This window comes from Bos taurus, chromosome 11, assembly GCF_002263795.3.
Source record: "Bos taurus isolate L1 Dominette 01449 registration number 42190680 breed Hereford chromosome 11, ARS-UCD2.0, whole genome shotgun sequence".
In the NCBI taxonomy this organism is placed as follows: Eukaryota; Metazoa; Chordata; class Mammalia; order Artiodactyla; family Bovidae; genus Bos; species Bos taurus.
Window position 1 is genome coordinate 72,262,015 of NC_037338.1, and position 24,843 is coordinate 72,286,857.

The window sequence follows — 24,843 nt, forward strand, 5'->3', positions numbered from 1 at the left end:
GAGGCCAGGCTAGGAGTGCGGAGGCGGGGGACAGCGGGGAACAGTTAGTGAGAGCTCCTGGCTAGGAGCAACCTAGCAGGCCGCCCCAGGCGGGCCGCGGCCGTTGGTGGGCGTGACTACGCCAATCTCGCGGGAGCGGCGGTTGGGCGGGCCGTTGTCCCCGCGGGCGGGGCGAGTTGCTAAGGAAATGACTACCCGCAGCGCCGCGCCGCGCCGCGCCGCGCCGGCCGGGCGGGGTCTGAAGCGGCGCCGTTTCCGCTTCCGCTCCCTCTCTGCTCCCGTCCCGTTACCGCCTCCTGGCCCGCCTCGCGCCTTTTCACCGGTACCTTGCGTCGGCCGTGCAGTTTAGCTAGTTCTTGCCACGCGCGCACCCGGGGCCGCGGCTCCAGCGCCGGCACGGGTCGCGCTTCGTTCGCCTGCCCCTGAGGCCGCCGGTCAGCCGCCGCCATGGGTGCCTACCTCTCTCAGCCCAACACGGTGAAGTGCTCTGGAGACGGGGTCGGCGCTTCGCGCCTGCCGCTGCCCTACGGCTTCTCCGCCATGCAAGGCTGGCGCGTCTCCATGGAGGTGAGGCGGGAGGGGCCCATAGGCTGGCGGCTGCAGGGCGGGAACCCGACGGAGAAAGGGAGCGGGGGGATGGGGTCATCCCCGGGGGAGGGTCCTAAACGGGAGGCTGTGGCCGCAGCGGCAGTTTGTGAGGCGACAGCGAGAGCTGGGCCGGGGCCGAGAACGACCTGCGGTGCTAGGGGACCGTGTGACGGTGGCTAGCTTGGCGGCGAGCGCTCAGCCATGTGGGGAGAGGCACCTTCCGCCAACTGACCGACCTCCCCATGCCTTCGCGCCATCGTCTCGTGCCAACCCAGCTTTCCAGGCTCGTAAACGGTGTGAGGTTTAGTGTAGGAGTAAAGAAGAGAGGGACTGTTTATCCACTGACTTTTGCTCGGGAGAGGCGGATACATGTGAATGACTGTACTTCAGGAAAAAATGTGGTATGAGAGCTCTTTCTGGACGAGGAGTTTGACAGTGAAAGGAAGCCAGGCAAATGGTCTGTTTCAAATGCATATTACCTAGTTGCCTGGTTCTGGGCACCACATGTTAATTTCAGAGGTTTGACTTGACCTCCAAGAATTGTCACTCGTTTGTTTTTTCCCTCAGTGCCTTTTCTAGCCTTTGGAAAACTTGAATTGTGTCAGTCACTCTAATTTTTTTAAAAATTATGCCTAATTATTTTTTTTCTTACTCTGAATACCTCTACAGCTTAGTAGTTGTCATTTGCCTGTGCTTGTTGTAGTTTATAATTTCCTTTATTTTCTATAAAAAACTTTTTTTAATCTTAATCTACAGAAAACATCCTTTTATAGAAAATTGCACTGTTGATAAAATGGAAAAATTCTGGATTAAAAAGAATAGTGTTGGGCAAATGGATACGAAACTACAAAGGAGAACAGAGAAAACTGTAGTAGGAGGGAAAGGGAGAAAGACATGGTTAAGACCTGTTTTTGTGAAGAGTATTGTGAGGTCTAGGCAGAGGAGCCGGGGAAATGCTCTAATTATGTCTGGAATGGAGGGTTTATCCACTTAAACCAGGTGGGCTTCAGGTAGCAGCCAAATACTGTCTCCCTTGGGAATTTCTTCAAATCCCTCGCTCCTCCCTGTGGTTAGCTCTGGAATGACAACATAAACTTAAATGGTTTGTTCTCAGACTCAAATTTTATACCTCTAGCAGACTTTATCATTAGGTGTAAAATCTTGAAAAACAGAGAGGATCCTATAGTTCGTCTCACCAAGTTTGGCTCCCAGATTTTACAACTTAGAAATTGAGGCCCAAAGAGATTAGGATAGCTGTGCCTTGGTGGAAAGAATCTGTAGGATGGAAATTGTTTGACACGTTCTCATCTGTGTCAACCTGAAATAAAGCATTTATGTTTCTCTGTGGTGCACTGTATGGAGCTTACCAATTCAGTTGGGTGCTTGGAAAAAAGTAATTATCTGGCTGGTGGAAATGTCTTGATGGAGCTTTGAAAGGAAAGGCTTAATGTCAATCTTGTTTTTGGGTTAGTTGGTAATTTGGGGTTCCGGTTCTATGGCATTTTCTGTTAATATTGTAAGATTTGAGGTGACTGTCTCAGAGTAAGGCTTTTCCTTGGAGTTTCTCATTCCGTATTTTCCTCTTTTCCTCTCTGCTGTGGTTTTTTTCCACTTCTCTGATATTCTTTCTAGTTTTCTTCATGAATTGAGTTGCTTGGATATTCAATTTTCCAAGTCATTTGTCCAATGATTCTGTACTGTTTGCTTCTCTGTAGGGCATTTCCTTTTATTTTTGGTTTCTCTCTGGTAATTGGAATATAAGTGTTTCATGAGAGGCTGTTTGGTTTGTAGAAATCTTACTAGACTATTCCTTAAATCCTAATCTTCCTCCTGAGAGATAACCACTTAGGGTTTTAAAATCTTATTTTGCTGGTTCTGAATTTCCATTTGTCTGAATAGTTAAATATACCTAATCAAATCCTCTTGATGTCCTGTTTGGGGTCGTGTTCTGCTGCATCCATAACATTTGCTTCTGGCTTTGTTTCCTTTCTCAAAGTATAATAGTTTCTTTGCTATGGCAAGAAAAGAACTTTGACTTCAACCTCTTGAGTGAAGAGCTACCTCTTAGCTTTTCAGAAAGTATACTCCTGTTCCTCTTAACCTTTGGGGCTTAATTCCACCAGTTTATTAATTCTATCAACCTTATTTGCCTAGTCCTAATGATTTAGTTGAGGTGAGTTTATCATAGCGGCACACATAATAAAGGTTACTGAAATCCTGATTGATGCATAGATTCAGCCTTAGAGAGTACTGTTTATCCCTTCTCTTGAGGCAAGATGGCAGCTACCAGTAGCTGGCATTTTATACTTTCTGCCCCTCTCTAGCCCCTCTTTCTGTGGAACCAGGGTGTTTTGAGGAGGGGTAATCAGATTACTACAGTTGATGTTCCCTTCCCTGCTTCCTTCTCCATGATTTGGAGGGACCCTTAAGCTGGTGGTGGTGGTGGTTGTTCAGTCGCATCCAACTCTTTGCGACTGCATGCATGGACTGCAGCGCTCCAGGCTTTCCTGTCCTTCATCATCTCCTGGAGTTTGCTCAAACTTATGTCCATTGAGTCGGTGATGCCATCCAACCATCTCATCATCTGTCATCCCCTTCTCTCTTGTTTTCAATCTTTCCCAGCATCAGAATCTTTTCCAGTGAGTCGGCCATTCGCATCAGGTGGCCAAAGTATTGGACCATCAGCTTCAGTATCAGTCCTTCCAGTGAATATTCAGGGTTGATTTCCTTTAGGATTGAATGTTTTGATCTTCTTGCTGTCCAGGGGACTCTCAAGAGTCTTCTCCAGCACCATGGTTCGAAAGCATCAATCCTTTGGCACTCAGCCTTTTTTATTGTCCAGCTCTCACATCTGTACATGACAACTGGAAAAGTCATAGCTTTGACTATACAGACCTTTGTGGCAAAGTAATATCTCTGCTTTTTAATATACTGTCTAGGTTTGTCATTGGTTTCTTCCAAGAAGCAAGCGTCTTTTAATTTCATGGCTGCAGTCACCGTCCGCAGTGATTTTGGAGCCCAAGAAAAGAAAGTCTGTCACTGTCTTCATTGTTTCCCCATCTATTTGCCATGAAGTGACGAGACCGGATACCATGATCTTAGTTTTTTGAATGTTGAGTTTTTGTTTTTTTGTTTTTTTAATTCTACCAGTTTATTGCTACCAACCCATCTCCCTCCACCCTCATGCATGCATGTTCAGCCATGTAACCCCATGGACTGTAGCCCTCCAGGCTCCTCTGTCTATTGACTTTTCCAGGCAAGAGTACTGGGAGTGGGTTACTGTTTCCTTCTCCAAGGTGAATATTGAGTTTTAAGCCAGCTTTTTCACACTCTTTCACCTTCATCAAGAGGCTCTTTAATTCCTCTTCGCTTTCTGCCATAAGGGTGGTGTTATCTGCATATCTGAGGTTATTGATATTATTCTCTGCAACCTTGATTCCAGCTTGTATTTTGGGAGTTAACAGGTATGTTGTGGAAGGGTGCCTGAGAAATATTTATGGAAAGGCTCTTGAGTGTCCGGTGTCAAAGAGACTAGGGTAATTTTAGTTTTTGGTTATGAGGGTCTCTGAAGTGACAAGATTGTTTCCAGTTAGGAAGTTAAGATGTATATGTTTATATATATATAGTATGCATGTGTATATTATAAGCACTTATATTTACCCCCTTTTAAAGGCAGCATCAATGCATAACATAATTTTGAGTTGGATAGCTGTTGCCATATAGAAGCTGGCTTATTAATGGTCAGAGTGGGTCATCTAGAATTGAATGTACATAATGTTGAGCAGCGGAGAGGCAATGGCACCCCACTTCAGTACTCTTGCTTGGAAAATCCCATGGGCGGAGGAGCCTGGTGGGCTGCAGTCCATGGGGTTGCACAGAGTCGGACACGACTGAAGTGACTTAGCAGACTTAGCAGTAATGTTGAGCAGAAAGTTCTTAAGCTACATGCATGACAGTTTCAATCATTATATTAATAGGAGGAATATAAAGTGAAATATCACAGGCTGTGGGCTTCCACTGAAGAGCGGGCATCTGAAGCTGAGGAGCATTTATTGTTTGATCCTCAGATTAGCGTCTCATCTCTGTGACTTAAAGCACTTTTTACTTATTGAACCAGATCAGAATTCCTTTGTCTAGGACATGGTTAAGCAACTTTCATAGAAGGGCATTCTTTTCATTTGATCAGCATGCAGTACCTTTTCTTCACAATTCAAAGATAGTATGAAATGATATCAAATGTATGCCCTTGAGTACAGAGAAGTTGTTTCCTACTATTCCTTTATAAGTTTTCAAAACAGCCGTAAGTTAAAGTCAGAATGTATTTTTCAAGATTTCAAGAATATTTTACATAAATTATTTCTATTGCCCAGTCCTCTGGCAATTAATACCACTCTCAACCCCTGACCACCCTCTATTGGGTTATCTACTTAGAATTGTACAGCTTGAATTTGAGTGTAGAAATAAGATCGGATTAGTAGTTCTTGCTGTTATTAGCTATTGTTAAATTTGTGCTGTCTGGAAGCACAGATCTTTCGAACTGAACTAATAACATCTCTGATGTTTAGTGACACATTGTCATCTCAGTACCAATTACAGTGGAGTTTTCTGTTTCCCTCTAGATCTAGTTCAGAGATGGAGTATATCAGCTTTAATCACGTGTAATCCTTGAAAATGTATATTCAGGTTCTTTTTAAACAACTTTATTGTGCCATGTCCATTTAAAGTATACATTTCAACAGTCATCCAGGTTGTACATGAGTCAATCACTACTTCATTCCTTTTTATGGCTGAATCATCTTCCATTGTATGCACATTTTGTTTATTCATCAGTTGATGGACATTGGGATTTTCACATTTTGACTTATTTGAACAATGATGCAATGAACAATCATGTTCAAACTTGTGTGGAAATAGGTTTTATTTCTTTTGAGTGTATATCTAGGAGTTGAATTGCTGGGTCATATAGTAACTCCCCAATGAAGGCAATGGCACCCCACTCCAGTACTCTTGCTTGGAAAATCCCGTGGGCGGAGGAGCCTGGTAGGCTGCAGTCCATGGGGTCGCTAAGAGTCGGACACGAGAGTCAGACAGGACTGAGCGACTTCACTTTCACTTTTCACTTTCATGCATTGGAGAAGGAAATGGCAACCCACTCCATTGTTCTTGCCTGGAGAATCCCAGGGACAGGGGAGCCTGGTGGGCTGCCGTCTATGGGGTCGCGCAGAGTCAGACATGACTGAAGTGACTTAGCATAGCATAGCATAGCATAGCATAGCATAGTAACTCCCATGTTTAACATTTTGAGGAACTGCCTAACTACTTTCCAAAGTGGTGGTTCTGTTTACATTTCTACCAGCAGTATATGAGGGTGTCAGTTTCTCTACCTCCTCCTTATACCTGTTGCGCTTTTTTCTCCTGATTATAGCCATTCTTATGGATGTGAAATGATATTCCATTGTGATTTTGATTGTATTGCTGTGATGGCTAATGATGTTTGGCATCTTTCCTTGAGCTTATTGGCCATTTAGGTATTCTTGGAGAAATGTCTATTCATATCCTTTGTCTTTTTTTTTTTTTTTTGCCATGCTTAGTGGCATGCAGGCATTCAGGATCTTAGTTCCCTAACCGGGTATCAAACCTGTGCCCCATGGAAGCCTGCAGAGTCTTAACCACTGGACCACCAGGGAAGCCCCTGTTGGTGACCTTTTAGGCACCAGAGTTTTAAATTTTGATGAAGTCCATTTAGGTGATCCATTTGGAGTTAATTTTTGTGTATGGTGTAAAGAAGGGGTACACCTTCATACTTTTGCATCTGGATATGTGTTTGTCCCAGCATCATTTATTTAGGATCCTATTCTTTTCCCTCTTTGAATTATCTTGGCATCATTGTTTAAGTTCAGTTCAGTTCAGTTGCTCAGTCGTGTCCAACTCTTTGTGACTCCACGAATCACAGCACACCAGGCCTCCCTGTCCATCACCAACTCCCGGAGTTTACTCAAACTTATGTCCATCGAGTCGGTGATGCCATCCAGCCATCTCATCCTCTGTCGTCCCCTTCTCCTCCTGCCCCCAATCCCTCCCAGCATCAGGGTCTTTTCCAGTGAGTCAACTCTTCGAATGAGGTGGCCAAAGTATTGGAGTTTCAGCTTCAACATCAGTCCTTCCAATGAACACCCAGGACTGATCTCCTTTGGAATGGACTGGTTGGATCTCCTTGCAGTCCAAGGGACTCTCAAGAGTCTTCTCCAACACCACAGTTCAAAAGCATCAGTTCCTTGGCACTCAGCTTTCTTCACAGTCCAACTCTCACATCCATACATGACCACTGGAAAAACCATAGCCTTGACTAGAGAGACCTTTGTCGGCAAAGTAATGTCTCTGCTCTTTAATATGCTATCTAGGTTGGTCATAACTTTGCTTCTAAGGAGTAAGCGTCTTTTAATTTCATTTTCTGAATGTTGAGCTTTAAGCCAACTTTTTCACTCTCCACTTTCACCTTCATCAAGAGGCTTTTTAGTTCCTCTTCACTTTCTACCATAAGGGTGGTATCATCTGTATGTCTGAGGTTATTGATATTTCTCCCAGCAATCTTGATTCCAGCTTGTGCTTCTTCCAGCCCAGCATTTCTCATGATGTACTCTTTATAGAAGTTAAATAAGCCTGGTGACAATATACAGCTTTGACGTACTCCTTTTCCTATTTGGAACCAGTCTGTTGTTCCATGTCCAGTTCTAACTGTTGCTTCCTGACCTGCATACAGGTTTCTCAAGAGGCACAGTTGACCATAAGTATAAGGGTTTATTTCTGGACTATTCATTCCATTCCACTGATCTGTGTACCACACTGTCTTGGTTACTATAGCTATTTTTTTTTCATTTCTTTTTGAGTCCCTCGTATATCTGTATGAACTTTAGGATCAGTTTGTCAGTTTCACTGCAGAAGGCACCAGGGATTTTGATAGGGCTTAATCTGAATTTGTAGATCAGTTAATGAGTATTGCTATCTAAAGAGCCTCTTGATGAAAGTGAAAGAGGGGAGTGAAAAAGCTGGCTTAAAACTCAACATTCAAAAAACTTAAGATCATGACATCTGGTCCCATCACTTCATGGCAAATAGATGGGGAAACAATGGAAACAGAGACAGACTTTATTTTCTTGGGCTCCAAAATCACTGCAGATAGTGACTGCAGCCATGAAATTAAAAAACGCTTGGCTTTTTGGAAAAAAACTATGACAAACCCAGACAGCATATTAAAAAGCAGAGACATTACTTTACTGGCAAAAGTCTGTATAGTCAAAGCTATGATTTTTCCGGTAGTCCTGTATGGATGTGAGAGTTGGAGCATAAAGAAGGTTGAGCGCCAAAGAATTTATGCTTTTGAACTGAGGTGTTGGAGAAGACTCTGGAGAGTCCCTTGGACTGCAAGGAGATCCAACCAGTCCATTCTGAAGGAGATCAGCCCTGGGATTTCTTTGGAGGGAATGATGCTGAAGCCGAAGCTCCAATACTTTGGCCACCTGATGCAAAGAACTGACTCATGAGTAAAGACCCTCATGCTGGGAAAGATTGAAGGCAGGAGGAGAAGGGGATGACAGAGGACAAGATGGTTGGATGGCATCACCAACTCAGAGGACATGAGTTTGAGCAAGCTCCGGGAGTTGGTGATGGACAGGGAAGCACAGTCCATCGGGTTGCAAAGAGTCGGATACGACTGAGTGACTGAACTATCTTAATGGTATTAAGCCTGTAGTTTTCTTGTGATGTCTGTCTGGTTTTGGTATCAGAATAATATTGGCCTCATAGAATGAGTTGGAAAGTGTTATCCCCTCTTTATTTTGGGAAGAGTTTGTGAAGAATTCATACTAATTTTTTAAATATTTGGTAGAGCTCACTGGTGATGCCATCTGAGCATGGGCTTTTGGTAGGAAGTTTGTTTGGTAAAATACACATAACATGAAATTTGTCATCTTAACCATTTAAAATATACAGATCAGTAGTGTTAAGTAAATTCACTTTGTTGTGCAACCAGTCTCCAGAACTCTTTTCATCTTTCAAAACTGAAACTCTATACCCACTAAACTACTCCCCATCCCCCTCCCACCCCCGTCCCCAGCCCCTAGCAACCACTACTATTCTACTTTCTGTCTATGAATTTCACTGCTCTGGATACCAAAGTACTGGCTGGCTTATTTCACTTAGCATCATGTCCTCAAGGTTCATCCATGTTGTAGCATATGTCAGAATTTCCTTTTTAAAGCTGAATGATATTCCTTGGCCCATATATACCACATTTTTTAAATTCATTCATCTGTTGGTGAACACGTGAGTTTTTCTACTTTTGGGCTATTGTGAACAAAGCTGCTGTGAACATAGGTGTGTCAATACCTGTTTGAGACCCTAATGGGAAGATGAAGATCAAGTTGTCTGGAGAAGGCCCACTTGGTGCTAGTTCACAGTGGCTGTGTTTAGCTGTGTCCTCACAAGGCAAAGGACTCAGCTGGTGTCTCTTATTATAAGAGTACTAATCTCATTCATGAGAGCTCCTTCCTCATGACTTAATTGCCTCTCAAAGTCTGCACCTCTAAATACCATCACATTGCCAATGAAATTTCAATATATGAATGTTGGGGGGACATAAAACATTCAGTCTGTAACACAGTGGTAATACGTGCATATGATTTTTACAATCAGACAGTAATACATGACTTTTAAAAATAAAAAATGTAGTTCTCTTTCCAGCCACTTTGAAAATTTTTTCCTTGAGTTGCGAAGATTTAGATAAATTTAAGTATCAGAAATCTAAATGGTTGATCCAGTAACAAAGGAGCATTCATGGATGTATTTGTAACCTTAAGAATAATAAAGTGAAAGTGAAAATTGCTCAGTCGTATCCGACTCTATGCAACCATGTGGACTGTAGCCTGCCAGGCTCCTCTGTCCATGGAATTCTCCAGGCAGTTCTGCTGGAGTGGGTAGCTATTCCCTTCTCCAGGGGCTCTTTCCAACCCAGGGATCGAATCCAACTCTCCCACATGCAGGTGGATTCTTTACTGTCTGAGCCAGTAGGGAAGCCCACAGGAAAGGTAAGCAGGAGTTTATTAAAAACAGATCCATTGTTTGTCTAGATGGTCAGAGGGGCTGTGTGATATATGATCTAATAAGGCAAGACCTGAGAGTCCTGATTCAGGTGACCTGTGTGTATTCTACATCATTTCTTTCAGATCATCTCGGTTATCGTGTTAGGACACATCTCTAGGTTTAGAATAGTAAACGAAGGAGGAGTTATCCCTAAGATATTTGTAAAACAGCCTGTTTTCATGCTGTTTTGGACCTACAACACTTTTCCCCTATGGGATTTGGATAACAATACAAGATAATATATGCTGAATGCCAAATTACTGATACAGTCAATATTAAAGAGAGTTCAGAAGAGGAATGATCACACAGAGTATTGGTGTGATCTCTTGGGAGGTGGTGAGACTAACTGGACCTTTAGGAAACAGTATAAATGGTAACAAATGGGGAGGAGAAAAGTGAGAGAAGGAAAAATATTAGAAGAGATAGGAGGAAAGATTGAGGTAGGCATGCTTACTATGCCAGGGTAGAGTGTAATAGTATCAAAAGTGTCAAGAGTAGTTTCTTTTGGGGAATGGTATGAGTTAAAACGGAGAAGGCAGTGGCACCTGACTCCGGTACTCTTGCCTGGAAAATCCCATGGACAGAGGGCCTGGTGGGCTGTAGTCCATGGTGTCCCTAAGAGTCAGACAGGACTGAGCGACTTCACTTTCACTTTTCACTTTCATGCATTGGAGAAGGAAATGGCAACCCACTCCAGTGTTGTTGCCTGGAGAATCCCAGGGACGGGGGAGCCTGGTGGGCTGCCGTCTGTGGGGTCGCACAAAGTCAGACATGACTGAAGCGACTTAGCAGCAGCATGAGTTAAAGAGACTATAGGTTATGGAGATGAATAGAAACGATTATTGAGTGCCTTTAATTGCCAGTAAGTTGTATGGAATTAGTCTAATGCAGTAGGGTTCACTGAAGGGCCCGACAGTAAAACGTCACATTAGGGAGATTAATCTGGCAACTGGATGTATGTGGGCTGGATTACAGGAGATAGAGAGTAGAGACAGGAAAGGAGTTAAAATATTGAGTAAAGTAATCCAGGATCATAGTTATGAGGGGGAAGTTAGCAGGACTCAGTGATAGATGTTGACAGATGGAAGTCAGGGAGGACTGATACTAGGTGTTGCCTAGGAGAGTTAAGATTCCATCCACAGGAATAAGACATGTAGGAGAAGCTGTGATTTTTGTGTGTGGGGGGGGGACTGACTGCTAAGTTCCTGTTTACATATGTTAAGTTTGAGGTGGAGAAGGGACATCCTGTGGAAACAGACAATTGGAGGTATAGAATTACAGTTCTTCACAGAACCCAAGAGAACTGTTGAGAAAGCTGACATGGTTTGCACTATTTAGTTTCATACAGTGGTTGGGGAGAATGAAGCCTGCAAAATGGCCGTTTGGGTTGCTGTTATGGTTATTGCCTGTTCTGTGACATATGATCTTGAGGGAGAAGGGTTTGTGTTTGAGAGGAAATGTTAATCTAGAAAGAGAAGAAATACTGCTTCTGAGGAAGACATGAAGGAGAGGTTAGACACTGCAATGGAGAAATTAGAAATCTTCCTAGGGAAGATGAGATATATCTTGAAATAAGACCTCAATCTAAGTAAAGTAAGAGGTTAGCTTATCTGCTAACTTGTTTTGTCACTAAGTCCCATCTGATTCTTTGCAACCCCATGGACTGTATCCCACCCACCAGGCTCCTCTCTCCGTGGAATTTCCTGGGCAAGAATATTGGAGTGGGTTGCCATTTCCTTCTCCAGGGGACCTTCCCTACTTAGAGATCAAACCTGTGTCTCCTTCACTGGCAGGCAGATTCTTTACTGCTGAGCCACCAGGGAAACCTATTTTCTGCTAAGAATGAACAGAAAATATCCGTGAGAACTTGAGTAGTGTGGAAAATGTTTGTGACTAACTGTGGTTCATATATTTAAGAGTCAGTGCGAATAGAGAAAAAAATTCTAAATGGAAGTAGTCACTGCAGTCAACATGATTTCATGACATTTTTATGACTAGCAATACTTAGTGGCTCAGATTCAAGGGTAAAGAAAGCAGTTGGTCGGGTTATACAAGGATGGATGAGTTTTTCTAGATTGCTAAGACACAGTGTTGAAATGCTTAGCTCTGACTCAGAAAGGGACAGAAAGACAAGGGTAAAGATAGGGAGGCTATGGTTGAAGATATAAGGGGGGAATTGAAGTGATTAGAGAAGGTAGAACAGTTCCAAGTGATGTAGATCCAAAGCCTTACTGAAAAGTGGAGGAGAACAAACCTAAGGCAGGAAGTGAATCTTTATTGTGGGCATTCCTTTTTGAGCAAAAGGAGAGAAGACAAATGTGAACCGGGTACAACATTCAGAGCAGGATACATGTATATACTTAAGTACTACATCCCAGTTTCCAAAGAATTTCTACACATTTTACATCATCATCATGATTGTCCTGTGAGGATATGAATAATGCAGATACTCTCATTCCATATTATAGAAATAATTATTACCCAAATTTCACTTTCCACTGTTTGGTATGCAATCTTACAGATTTCTTACATACAGATAATTTATGTTTTTCTTTTTATCACTTAATATGTTGTGAACTCATTTCTAAATGAACACATATTCATCATTTCTAACAACTGCATATATTCCATTGGAGAGATGTACTATTTGTGATCTATTCATGGAAATTTAGATGGTTATTTTTTTTACTGTAAGTAATGCTATAATGAGCATTCTTTGTATCTTTTTATCCTTCTGTTAGTACTCTCATAAATCTAGAAGTCAAATTTCTAGATCAAAAGACATGTGCATTTTAATACATATTACCAAATTGCCTTCCAGGAAAACTGCTAATTTATATTCCTATTGATCAGAGTATGAGAATGTGTTTTTATCTTCACTCTTATTACTACTGGATACTGTTAATCTTTTTCATCATTCTAATTTGCACAAAAAGATAATTCCTTGTTTTTTTTTTAATGTCCATTTGATTACTGTAGAGGGTAATTATTTTTCCAGTGTTCACTGATAGCTAGATCTTCTGCTTCAAAACCACATGATCTTGTGAGGAGCAATGAGAAGTCAGAGATTTTTTAAATAGAGGTGTGGGTTCAAAAGAGACAATACAGTTGTGATTTAGAATAGTGTTGCAGGACAGAGAAAGACCAGTTGATTCTCTTGTCCACTGGGAAGTAGTAGACAGGAAGAGTGCTAAACTCCTCTACCAAAAAGGTGCAATTAAAAGACATTTAATTTACTTTTGAAAAGCTGAACATTCCCATGGTCCCTCTTGCTCCCATTCATCTGTTTGCACCCTCATGCAGTTTATTTTTATTAGTTTTCTGTGTGTCCTTGTAGTATTAAAGTATGAGAAGACAGATGTCTATTCTTGTACTCCCTCTTACACAAAAAGCGGCTTACTAAATAAATACATTATTATATGCTTTGCTTGCTCTATTTAACAAAATATCTTGGAGATTGTCCATGGATTTTCTTTTTTTAAGGAAATCAGTATTTGTGGGTCTTGGAGAAGGCAATGGCACCCCACTCCAGTACTCTTGCCTGGAAAATCCCATGGACGGAGGAGCCTGGTGCTGCAGTCCATGGGGTTGCTGGGAGTCAGACACAACTAAGCAACCTGACTTTCACTTTTCACTCTCATGCATTTGAGAAGGAAACGGCAACCCACTCCAGTGTTCTTGCCTGGAGAATCCCAGGGATGGGGGAGCCTCATGGGCTGCCGTCTATGGGGTCGCACAGAGTCAGGCACGACTGAAGCGACTTAGCAGCAGCAGCAGCAGCAGTATTCACTAACATGATTTTAATTTACTGTTACTTTAATGTGTACAAACATAGACCTGGACATAAATTCCATGCCAACAAACCAAACTGCAAAATCAGCAGAACTAAAATCAGCATTAATGTGACACAGCTGTTTTGCTGAAACTAATCAGACACAGCACATCTTGGCACATAATGGATACTCAAATATTTGAATGAATGAATGGACGAACGAATGAATGAATTCTTAGGCACGTTAAAGTTTGAGAACCACTGTAGAAACAATCATAAAAGGCAAGAAAGATGTTGGTGAAAGGAGAGGAGGGGGCAGTATGATAAACCCTGGCTTAGAGGGATGGGTAGGTCAGCATGGCTGGTGGTAGAGTCGTTGGTAAAGTCGGGGAGAGGAGGAAGATGACTTTGGTGTGGGGTTCTCCAGATCTCAGGGATGAGGCTAAGAGGCAGTTGTGTCGATGACCACACAGGTCATCAAAGGCCTTCTGAGGATGCCCATTAGCTTCTGGGGCCCTTTCTCCTGGAGACAATCAGAGGGAAATAAAAGAGTCCCTCCTTTTCATTTGCCTGTCTTAAAACCCTAAGTTTAATTTTCTAGCAGACTTGTATAATGACAGCATAGTCTTATTTTAGGGACAGCAGAACTGATACACTCAGATTTCCTCTATCAATATAATTTTAAAAATGTAAATACTAAATACCTGAAAGACAAAGGAGAACTATTAACTTTACTAATTAATCAGAATAAATAGTTACATCCTTTTTGTCTGTAGAGAATATACCTATAAGACCATTGCAAATTTCTTTTCAGATGTGCTGTGCCTTCAGAATTAAATGATGTCTCAGTTCCAGCTGGGGGTGGGAGGTGGGACGACTCTTAGTGACCCCATGGACTATAGCCCTCTATGTTCCTCTGTCCATGGGATTATCTAGGCAAGAATACTGCAGTGGGTTGCCATTTCCTTCTGCATGGGATCTTCCCGACCCAGGGATCTAACCCACGTCTCCTTAATCAGCAGGCGGATTCTTTACCACTGAGCCACCTGGGAAAGTGAACAAGTACTGCATACAGTGTAGTTTAATAACTATTTGTTGGAAAGATTTTCTTTTGTAACTGTATCCTCTACCTAGCCTGGTGGGGTAATCTGTTTTGATGGTGCTTTTCTGGGGGTGGGAAGTGGGGTGGGGATGCTTCCACTCAGGCTGTCTTAGGCTTCTCCTAGAAATTTTGCAAGTAGGTAAGGATCTCGGGTCACTTTGTCACTTTTTGCTGTCCTCCCTATCATTTTCTTCCTTGAAGTTCACTGTCATAGAATGGGTCTGGAAGTGAATTTAAAGATCCTTTATTCTGGTTCTTCCCATAGTTGCCACAAATCCAAAAGGGTCAGGTCTAGAGTTCCAGCAGCCAAACATTCTGCCATTGAGACTGAGATCTCCTAGGCTGAGGCTGCTAGACTGCAGAGGTAGTGACCTGATTCATCTCTTCCCTTCTTCCCTCTCGCCTTCCTTTCCTTTTGCTCTCTCCCTCCCTTCCCTCCTTCCTCCCCGCTTCCTTTCTCCCACCCTTGTGCTGTTCTTATCATCCCATCTTCCTTTCTTGTTTCTAGGCCATGTAGGTCAGCCAGGGAAGGGTTTAGTGAGATTAAGATGTGAAGGCAGCCCTTCTGACCTGAGATGCACAAGGAAGAATATCCTTTGACCTTAAGAAATGCTAATTATGCTCTTTTTCGTAGGATGCTCACAACTGTATTCCTGAGCTGGACAGTGAGACAGCCATGTTTTCTGTCTATGATGGACATGGAGGTAACTTTAGCAGATCGTATTGGTAACATTCTGGGAACCCCAGTTCCAGGTCCTTTGTTCTTTTCTTTTCCAGAGTTCTGGTCCTCAGATACCATTTCCTGCCTAGTGCTGTTTTTCTCTATTCTGCCATTCCTTCTTCCCAGTAGGATATTTGATTTGTTCTTAATCTCACCAGGCCTTGTTTTAATACAAGAAGCCTTTCCCTATATTAACATTTGTCTCTTTTTCACTGAAAACTAAGTATACAGGTGAGAAAACACATGGGCAGTATTAACATAGCCCCGAGAGAGGTGATGGTGAAATCCATTTTCTTGGTCAGAACATCCCAAAACATTGTCGTTCAGATAGGTTTCAGATGTGCTAAGATATTCATCTCCTTAAGCTTTGGGATTCACTGGTGTGTTGATATTGTATCACTTTCTGTGTGTGCAAAGCTGTGCTCTGGGTGACTTTACCTTTCTTCTAGGGGAGGAAGTTGCCTTGTACTGTGCCAAATATCTTCCTGATATCATCAAAGATCAGAAGGCCTACAAAGAAGGCAAGCTACAGAAGGTCTGTCTTCCCACACTGTTCCTTGTCCACTTCTGCAGACTTTCTCTTTTTCTTCCCCCCCCACCCCCCATCCTTGGCTTTTCTTTTTTGATTGCTACCCAGCTGCTTCTTACTATATTTCTTAAAGAATTCTGTACCTAATTTCTTAAAAGAATTCTGTGCCTAAAATGAGCTTATTCCCACTTGGTCCTTTTTAGAGTGTCGTATTGATTCCCAAGTCTCTGAACTGTTTGTCTCTGAGTTATCTCACAGCTTGGTGGATCACTCTGATTTGCATCCCATTCTTGTGCCCAGGATTGTGTATAGGCAATTCATTTTGTACCTGCATAGTTTTTCTACACTTGGCTTTATACTATTTTGGTTATATTTAGGCTTTGGAAGATGCCTTCTTGGCTATTGATGCCAAGCTAACCACTGAGGAAGTCATTAAGGAGCTGGCACAGATTGCAGGGCGACCCACTGAAGACGAGGATGAAAAAGAAAAAGTTGCTGATGAAGATGATGGTGAGTGTGGCACCTTTTGTTTGAGAGGAAATCGGCATATTAAAGAACTGTTCTTTAATATACATATAAATTACGTGTCAACTCTGAGAGAAGATGGCTTCCTTGAGAACTGGGAAATCCCCTGTATGTTAAAGAATCCCCTGTACTACAGGTGGTAATGAACAGGAGAGAGAGGATTAACCTTTGTTGAGTTCATAGTGTTGTAGTTGTAAGCATTTTTGTATACATTATCTTTTGTCATTGTGATGGGGTCTTTCTGGTTCCTTTAATGTTTATGTGATCTTTTCTTTTAAGATTGGAACGGCTGTTAGCCATACCAGCCAGTCATTAAGCCTGGGCCCTAGGCCTGGACTGGCGTTGTGGACTTCCTGGGTCCTCAGTCAGAATAGGGTTTCCAGCTTACCCATAAAACACGAGAGGTGATAGGTGACACATACAGTGACTAGTATTCCTTTGACTAAGAAGGGAGTGAAACACAAAGACCAAAGGAAATATCTGGAGGCTAATGTTGGTTGAGGAAAAGGAAGCAAAGGGCTGTTTTTCTGAGTTGTGATAAGAGACAGGAGCTACTTGAGAAGGGGAGGTGGTGGGCAAGTAAGTTGGAACTCAGGTCACAAGGGCCGTGGAGGTAGTAAGGGACTGCTTCCCGGAGGAGTCTGGCATGGGGCGCTGATGTAGCATCTCCCCTGCAGTGGACAATGAGGAGGCTGCACTGCTGCATGAAGAGGCTACCATGACTATTGAAGAGCTGCTGACACGCTACGGGCAGAACTGTCACAAGGGTGCTCCCCACAGCAAATCTGGAGCTGGGACAGGCGAGGAACCAGGGTCCCAGGGCCTCAATGGGGAGGCAGGACCTGAGGACCCATCTAGGGAAACTTCTGCAGAGGAAAATGGCCCCACAGCCAAGGCTCACACAGGCCTTTCCTCCAACTCGGAATGTGGGACTGAGGCAGGCCAAGGTGGGGAGCCTGGCACTCCCACTGGTGAGGCTGGGCCTTCCTGCTCTTCAGCCTCCGACAAGCTGCCTCGAGTTGCTAAGTCCAAGTTCTTTGAGGACAGTGAGGATGAGTCAGATGAGGCGGAGGAGGAAGAGGAAGACAGCGAGGTAAGGGCCCATGGGGTCAGACAGATGCTGAAGTTGCAGAGAGGGCCTGGTTGATCGCCGTGCATAATTGCTTTCTACTCTTTTCTGTCTCCTATTTTGACAGCATCCGGCAAATATAGTTTAAGCTTTTTAAAAATTCATTATCTCTGCTAACACAGGTACCATTAGCGCCCTCTTACCTCTTCTTTTGTTGACATTGTAACAAATAGATTTAGTTCTAGCCTTTCAGAGTCTGTCTCCTAGAGAGATAACAAGATGGTGTTCCTTTTGGATAGTTGGGTGTTTCTTTTTTCTGGGCAGCTTATTCTCTGGTCATGTTGCTGGAAGGTGCATTTGGCTAGCAGCCCTGGCCTTGTCCAAGGTTTCCTGCTAGTGACCACTGAACCTAGTTCAGGAAACCAGTATATCCATGCTAGCCCTCTCTCCCTTCCACCACATTTTTCCATCAGGATCTTATATATATGCATCTACTAGTGTTTTGAGAATCTGTGTTCAGTAAAGGCCTCTTGGTTCTGAGTGTGTTAGGGGGAGGGGCAAGGGGGTCACCCCAGCCTCAGTAGCCTGGGGTCGTCCCTCTGGCAGGAATGCAGTGAGGAAGAAGATGGCTACAGCAGTGAAGAGGCAGAGAATGAGGAAGACGAGGATGACACTGAGGAGGCTGAAGAGGATGATGAAGAAGAAGAGATGATGGTGCCTGGGATGGAAGGCAAAGAGGAGGTGTGTGGGGAGAGGGTGTGCAGTGAGTCTGAGAAAGCCAAGAGGCTAGGTGTGGTGAGTTCTCTGAGATTTTGGGAGAAGGGTCCCCTTTCTGTCTTAGCACTGAAGTCAGTGGTCATGGGGGGATTTACTCTACAAGGGGAACTAGGTCTTTTGAGTAGAATTGTCTCAGAAAAGGGGGAGAGCATGCTGTAGTTTCTGGAAAGATTAAATCTGTGCTCCTCCTGTCTGTTAAACCCCTCTTGGTGGTCCTAGGGAGAGGAGAAAATACAGGAGAATGATAAGAACTGTTATCCAGGAGCTCCTATGATGCTCCCTTTCTTCTTTTAAGCCTGGCTCTGACAGTGGTACAACAGCAGTGGTGGCTCTGATACGAGGGAAGCAGTTGATTGTAGCCAATGCAGGAGACTCCCGCTGTGTGGTGTCTGAGGCCGGCAAAGCTTTAGACATGTCCTATGACCACAAACCGGAGGATGAAGTGGAGCTAGCACGCATCAAGAATGCTGGGGGCAAGGTTACCATGGATGGGCGAGTCAACGGTGGCCTCAACCTCTCCAGAGCCATTGGTAAGTGCCAAGAAACTATGGGAAAGACTTCTGGGGTCTTGTTCTGTGTTCCAGACGCCTATAGCAAACTTTAACCTTCATAGCTCTTTTATTTTTCAAACTACCTTTGTATCTACTGTCTGTGTCCCTTAAACATCTCTGTGAAATAGGTAAGATAGGTATTGAAAAAGACAGGTTAGGGACTGACCTAAAGACAGGCCTGAAACCAGAAAAATTAGAACTCACTTCATGCCACTAGATAATAGAACTTTGTAAAGAATAGAAATGAATGACAGGGTTTGACTGGCCTCAAACACAAATCTGTGGGAGGTGCTCAGACTACTTACTCATCAACCAACCATTCCATTACTTCAGGAGACCACTTTTACAAGAGAAACAAGAACTTGCCACCAGAGGAACAGATGATTTCGGCCCTTCCTGACATCAAGGTGCTGACTCTCACAGATGATCATGAGTTTATGGTCATTGCCTGTGATGGCATATGGTGAGCACTGGCAGAACACCCTAAAATTCCCTTTTTTCCCTGCAGCGTTACTTCTCATGTGGGGCTCTGAGCTTCTTTATCTTCTTACTAATGACTGTAGTCCGCCCTTTTTCTCGGATTGCTCTAAAATTAGAGCCTATATAGGCAACTTGGTGTCAAGATCCCCAAGCAGAAGGCAGAGCTGACAGCAGTCTCTGTGGGTGTTTACATTGGCCTGGGGCATCTGTCAGGCTTCCCAGGTGGCGCAGTGGTCAAGAATACACCTGTCAGTGCAGGAGACGGGTTCAATCCCTTGTTTGGGAAGATACTCCTGGAAGAGATATTGGCAACCCACTCTAGTATTCTTACCTGGAGGATGCCATGGACAGAGGAGCCTGGTGGGTCCATAAGAGTTGGACACACTTGAGCAACTCAGCACGCACACATGGGGCATTTGTCACCTCTATCCATATTCTTCTACTCTGCCTTGGTGGGACTAAAAAAGATTCTTACTGTTGTTTATGACCCCAGGAATGTGATGAGCAGCCAGGAAGTTATAGACTTTATTCAATCGAAGATCAGCCAGCGCGATGAAAATGGGGAGCTTCGGTTACTGTCATCCATTGTGGAAGAGGTAAGTCCCAGGGTGGAAAGAGGGTGTCTGGTTTGTGTATCCAAAATTTTCTCTTTTAGCCTGAGTTAAAATCAGAGCCTGGGAATATCACTATTTACTGACATACTAAACTCTGACTAGAAAGATCCACTTTCCCTCATTTCCCTGACTTATCCTTATGCCTTATGGACTAGCATGTAGCCTGTTTTGTGGCACCTGTTGCCTGTTCCCTTCCTTCTGCCACCCTGTCTCAGCAAGGCCAGCCCTCTAAGATTTTAGGTTCCCAGAAAGTTTTCAAACCCTGCAGCTGAGCTGCCCCTTCCCTTTTGTAGCTGCTGGATCAATGCCTGGCACCAGACACTTCTGGGGACGGTACAGGGTGTGACAACATGACCTGCATCATCATTTGCTTCAAGCCCCGAAATACAGCAGCGCCTCAGCCAGAGAGTGGCAAGCGGAAACTGGAGGAGGTGCTGTCTACCGAGGGGGCTGAAGAAAATGGCAACAGTGACAAGAAGAAGGCCAAGCGGGACTAGCGGTTGTCCAGATCTCTGCCCACCTAGACTGTTTTCTGAGCCCTCCAGACTGAGACTGAGTTTTGTCTTTTTCCTTTAGCCTTAGCAGTGGTTATCAGGTGTGCAGGGAGAGCTGGGTGGCTTGGCTCAGCCCATTCCAAAGAGGGCTCTCCCTCCACACAGCAGCCTGGGAGCCTCTGCTGTCCTCCCCAGCCTCCTTGCTCCTTGGGGCTCATCACCGGTTCTGTGCCTGTGCTCTGTTGTGTTGGAGGGAAGGACTGGTGGTTCTGGTTTTTACTCTGTGAACTTTATTTAAGGACATTCTTTTTTATTGGCGGCTCCATGGCCCCTAGCCGCTTGCACCTGCTCTCTGTTGTACACTTTCAATCAACTTTTTCAGACTAAAGGCCAAAACCTAATCGTGCCCGTGGTGTCCTTTTTTTCTCTATTGCCATCTTCACTCACCCAGGGTGCCCTGGCTCCGTACTTAATTCCCACCAGAGTAACAGCTAGCGCGTGCGTGCGTGCGTGCGTGTGTGTGTGTGTGTGCACGCGCGCGCGCCTGCCTGCCTGTAGTGTAAGCTGGGGAGAAGCAGCCTGGGTATTCTAACTCCCTGAGCTGCTGACAGGCTGGCCTGCTGTCGCAGCTCTTCTCACCCCCTCCTAGAGTTAGGAATGATTTCCTTGTTCCTCCTGCGAGGAGTCAAAGGCTGGTGGCCTTTAAGTCTAAAGCTAGGGGTTGGGTTCGACCTGCCCTCCTTGCCGGCCAGGTTCCACCTGATTCCTGACTGGCTCTTCCGCTTGCTTTCGTCACAATCACTTCCTGGTCACACTGTGGACGCTTTAGCTGCTTCTACTTTTCACGGACTACGCGTCCCGTGTGGCTCTGCGGCAGCGGAAGCGGAAGCGAGTACGGAGGTACCAGCTGGTCTCCGTAGGGGGGTAGGGGGCTCCATGAATGGACGCGGCGGCGGCGGCGGGAGCGGCCTGAGCTGGGCGCCGGGGCCAGGGCCGGGGGCTGCCCGGGGCCCGCGCCGTTGTATGGGGGCTGACTGCGGGCCCTGAGAGGAAGGGCGGGCGGGCCGAATTTAGAGGGCGGGGCCGGGCGGCCGCAGGCCGGAGGCGCGTCGGGCTGGAGCCGGTCACGATGCCCCGAAGGAAGCAAAGCCACCCGCAGCCCGTGAAATGCGAGGGGGTCAAAGGTCAGGGGTCAGGGGCCGTGAGGTGGGGAAGAGCGGGGGTGGGGTCAGTGGCGAGGGTTTAGGTCTGGGTGGAGGGCGACTCCTGAGGGATGGGGTGGGCGATCTGGACTCCTAGCTTCCCATCAAGGTACCCTAGAGGGTCTGCGAGTGCGGGAAGCACGGTCTGTGAGGGTTGTCTGCCCGGGTGCGGATGATGGGCTCGGTTCCTGAGGGAGAATCTACAAGCTCCCTCCCCTCTTCAGTGGATACCGAAGACTCCCTCGACGAAGGACCCGGGGCCCTGGTATTGGAGAGTGATTTGCTACTAGGCCAGGATCTGGAGTTTGAAGAAGAGGAGGAAGAGGAAGAGGAGGAAGGTGACCGCAACAGCGACCAGCTCATGGGCTTCGAGAGAGACTCTGAAGGTGGGTTTGGGGGCACTTAAGAAAGTGACCACTGGAACCCCAGCCTTTAGAAGGTGGGTTAGGTTTAGTGCTTGTGAGCAAAACACGCATTCCTGCCAGTGCGACTGGTTTAGTGTAAGTTTAGATTTGAGCTAGATTTCTTCATTTGTCTGATGGTCCTTCACTTTGTTGATGTGAAGTTTTGGGGCCTGGTTCAAAGATGTTATGAATAGTACAGTGGAGGAATCACAAAGAGCGACTGACTACAAGTAAATGCCCTTTTAATAACCTTGTCTTGCTCCCTAGTCCATTCATTCATTAGGAGTTTAAGAGGTTTAGGGAAGCAACCTCATTCATGCTGGTACTTCTGACTCCATTTCACCTGCAACATAAACTCCTTTTGTACTGAGGTTTTAATCTCTACCCTCAAATATCCTTCACAGTCTTCCCTGTGATCTTAGCATCACCCCATCCTAAGTTGCTGCACTACTTATCTATCCACTTAATGTCACTTCTGGAAGATGCTTTTGAAAGTCATTGAAGGGATCCACATAAAAGGGAATCCATCCTTTAGGCTTAGAAGTAGGTATTACACGCATTACTTTGTTTCTTCTTCACTCCAAATTTTGCCTCTTGAGGTAGTATGGAGCTGATTATAAATTAAAAACTGAGTCCTCACTGATGGATGAATTAGAAAAACGTCTCAGGCCTTTGCCTTGTGTATTTTTGCTTTCTTATCCCAAGAATTACTTGTTGATTGATTTCAATCGGTGGTCCACTGTGAACCACACATTTTCTTCCATTCCATGAACCTATGTACAACTCTGTCATCACTGGGTTAGTCCAGGCTCAGAGGTAGCTAATTCATGTTGATTGTTTAGGGTCACTGAATTGAAGAGAAGGGTGGAGCCCAGCAAGTGGTGAGGCTACAAGTGAGAAAAAGGGAGTTTTGAGTCTGGTTCTGCCCTGTGTTGATGTCTCTTCTGTCTGTCTCACCAGGAGACTCTCTGGGGGCCAGGCCTGGGCTTCCCTACGGGCTGAGCGACGACGAGTCTGGGGGCGGCCGCGCACTAAGTGCGGAGAGTGAAGTTGAGGAGCCAACCAGGGGTCCAGGGGAGGCCAGGGGTGAGAGGCCAGGCCCAGCCTGCCAGCTGTGTGGGGGGCCCACAGGTGAGGGGCCGTGTTGTGGGGCAGGACCGGGTGGGGGGCCCCCGCTGCCCCCACGTCTACTGTATTCATGCCGCCTCTGCGCCTTCGTGTCCCACTACTCGAGCCACCTGAAGCGGCACATGCAGACACACAGCGGGGAGAAGCCGTTCCGCTGTGGCCGCTGCCCCTACGCCTCAGCCCAGCTCGTCAACCTGACACGACACACCCGCACCCACACTGGCGAGAAGCCCTACCGCTGTCCCCACTGCCCCTTTGCCTGCAGCAGCCTGGGCAACCTGAGGCGGCATCAGCGCACCCATGCAGGGCCCCCCACCCCTCCCTGCCCGACCTGTGGCTTCCGCTGCTGTGCTCCACGTCCTGCCCGGCCTCCCAGTCCCACAGAGCAGGAGGGGGCAGTGCCTCGGCGACCCGAAGGTAAAAAGCCAGGACTAAAGGACCTGGGACACGGGTGGGTGGCCTTAGGGGGTACCTGTGTTCATAGCCCAGGTCTCACTGTCCCCACAGATGCCCTGCTGCTTCCAGATCTGAGCCTCCATGTGTCACCAGGCGGTGCCAGCTTCCTGCCGGACTGTGGGCAGCTGCGGGGTGAAGGGGAAGGTCTGTGTGGGACTGGGTCAGAACCACTGCCAGAGCTGCTGTTCCCTTGGACCTGCCGGAACTGTGGGCAAGAGCTGGAGGAGGGGGAGGGCAGTCGACTGGGAGCAGCCACGTGTGGGCGCTGCATGCGAGGAGAGACTGGCGGTAGTGCCAGTGGGGGACCCCAGGGCCCCAGTGACAAAGGCTTCGCCTGCAGCCTCTGCCCCTTTGCCACTCATTATCCCAACCACTTGGCTCGGCACATGAAGACGCACAGTGGTGAGAAGCCCTTCCGTTGTGCCCGTTGTCCCTATGCCTCTGCTCACCTGGACAACCTGAAACGGCACCAGCGCGTCCACACGGGAGAGAAACCCTACAAGTGCCCCCTCTGCCCCTATGCCTGTGGTAACCTGGCCAACCTCAAACGTCATGGTCGGATCCACTCTGGGGACAAACCTTTTCGGTGTAGCCTTTGCAACTACAGCTGCAATCAGAGTATGAACCTCAAACGCCACATGCTGCGGCACACAGGCGAGAAGCCCTTCCGCTGTGCCACCTGCGCCTATACCACGGGCCACTGGGACAACTACAAGCGCCACCAGAAGGTGCATGGCCATGGCGGGGCGGGAGGGCCTGGCCTCTCTGCTTCTGAGGGCTGGGCCCCACCTCACAGTCCTCCCCCAGTTCTGAGCTCTCGGGGCCCGACAGCCCTGGGCGCCACCAGTAGCCGAGCTCTCCATACAGACTCACCCTGAACTAGGTCCTTCTGTCCCAGGGCTCCATGCAGTAGTCCTGACCCTCCTGTGTTTTATACAGACGGACCAGAAGCCACCTTCTCCTTCCTCCCCCGCTGGCCAGGGGGCTCCACACTGACTCACCTAGGCACTGTATGGACCAGCCCAAACCCCATGGGCAGGGGACCCATATGGACCAGGGGGCCTTGCCTTGACTGATGCACTTCATCAGCTCAGTGAGAAGGGCCCTGTATTCATCTCCACTGCTCCCAGGGGCAGTGGAGGAACTGGCTGGGGGACTGTCCAGCCTCACACCTGTTTATTTAACTTATTTCAGTGCTTTATAATAAAGGAAACACTAACAAAGCCATGTCTATGCTGAGTTGGCAGCGACAAGCACGGCTCAGGCTCACCCTAAGCACAGCAGTGCATGCTG

General features: G+C 46.1%; 2 protein-coding genes across 5 annotated transcripts; both read left to right on the forward strand.

The window, feature by feature from the left end:
- The first annotated feature begins 346 nt into the window (after window positions 1-346).
- On the forward strand, window positions 347-20,766 carry PPM1G (protein phosphatase, Mg2+/Mn2+ dependent 1G). Its single transcript, NM_174801.4, has 10 exons — window positions 347-567; window positions 15,235-15,304; window positions 15,771-15,856; window positions 16,228-16,360; window positions 17,053-17,468; window positions 18,051-18,185; window positions 18,517-18,751; window positions 19,106-19,235; window positions 19,746-19,848; window positions 20,160-20,766. The coding sequence occupies exons 1-10, from the start codon at window positions 448-450 to the stop codon at window positions 20,361-20,363; spliced, it is 1,632 nt and encodes a 543-aa protein (NP_777226.2). The 5' UTR covers window positions 347-447; the 3' UTR covers window positions 20,364-20,766.
- A 393-nt stretch (window positions 20,767-21,159) lies between these two features.
- Window positions 21,160-24,774, forward strand: ZNF513 (zinc finger protein 513). Of its 4 annotated transcripts, XM_059890992.1 has the most exons (5): window positions 21,301-21,544; window positions 21,787-21,948; window positions 22,927-23,511; window positions 23,602-24,278; window positions 24,490-24,773. In XM_059890992.1, exons 1-5 carry the CDS (start codon window positions 21,490-21,492, stop codon window positions 24,544-24,546), a joined length of 1,536 nt encoding a protein of 511 aa, XP_059746975.1. In that variant the 5' UTR covers window positions 21,301-21,489; the 3' UTR covers window positions 24,547-24,773. The 4 variants fall into 4 exon arrangements, with proteins under 4 accessions (XP_005212974.1, XP_059746975.1, NP_001178224.1 ...); XM_005212917.4 differs by lacking the exon at window positions 21,301-21,544 and adding an exon at window positions 21,160-21,260 and having other exon boundaries at window positions 23,602-24,773; NM_001191295.1 differs by having other exon boundaries at window positions 21,308-21,544; window positions 23,602-24,774.
- The last annotated feature ends 69 nt before the right edge of the window (window positions 24,775-24,843 follow it).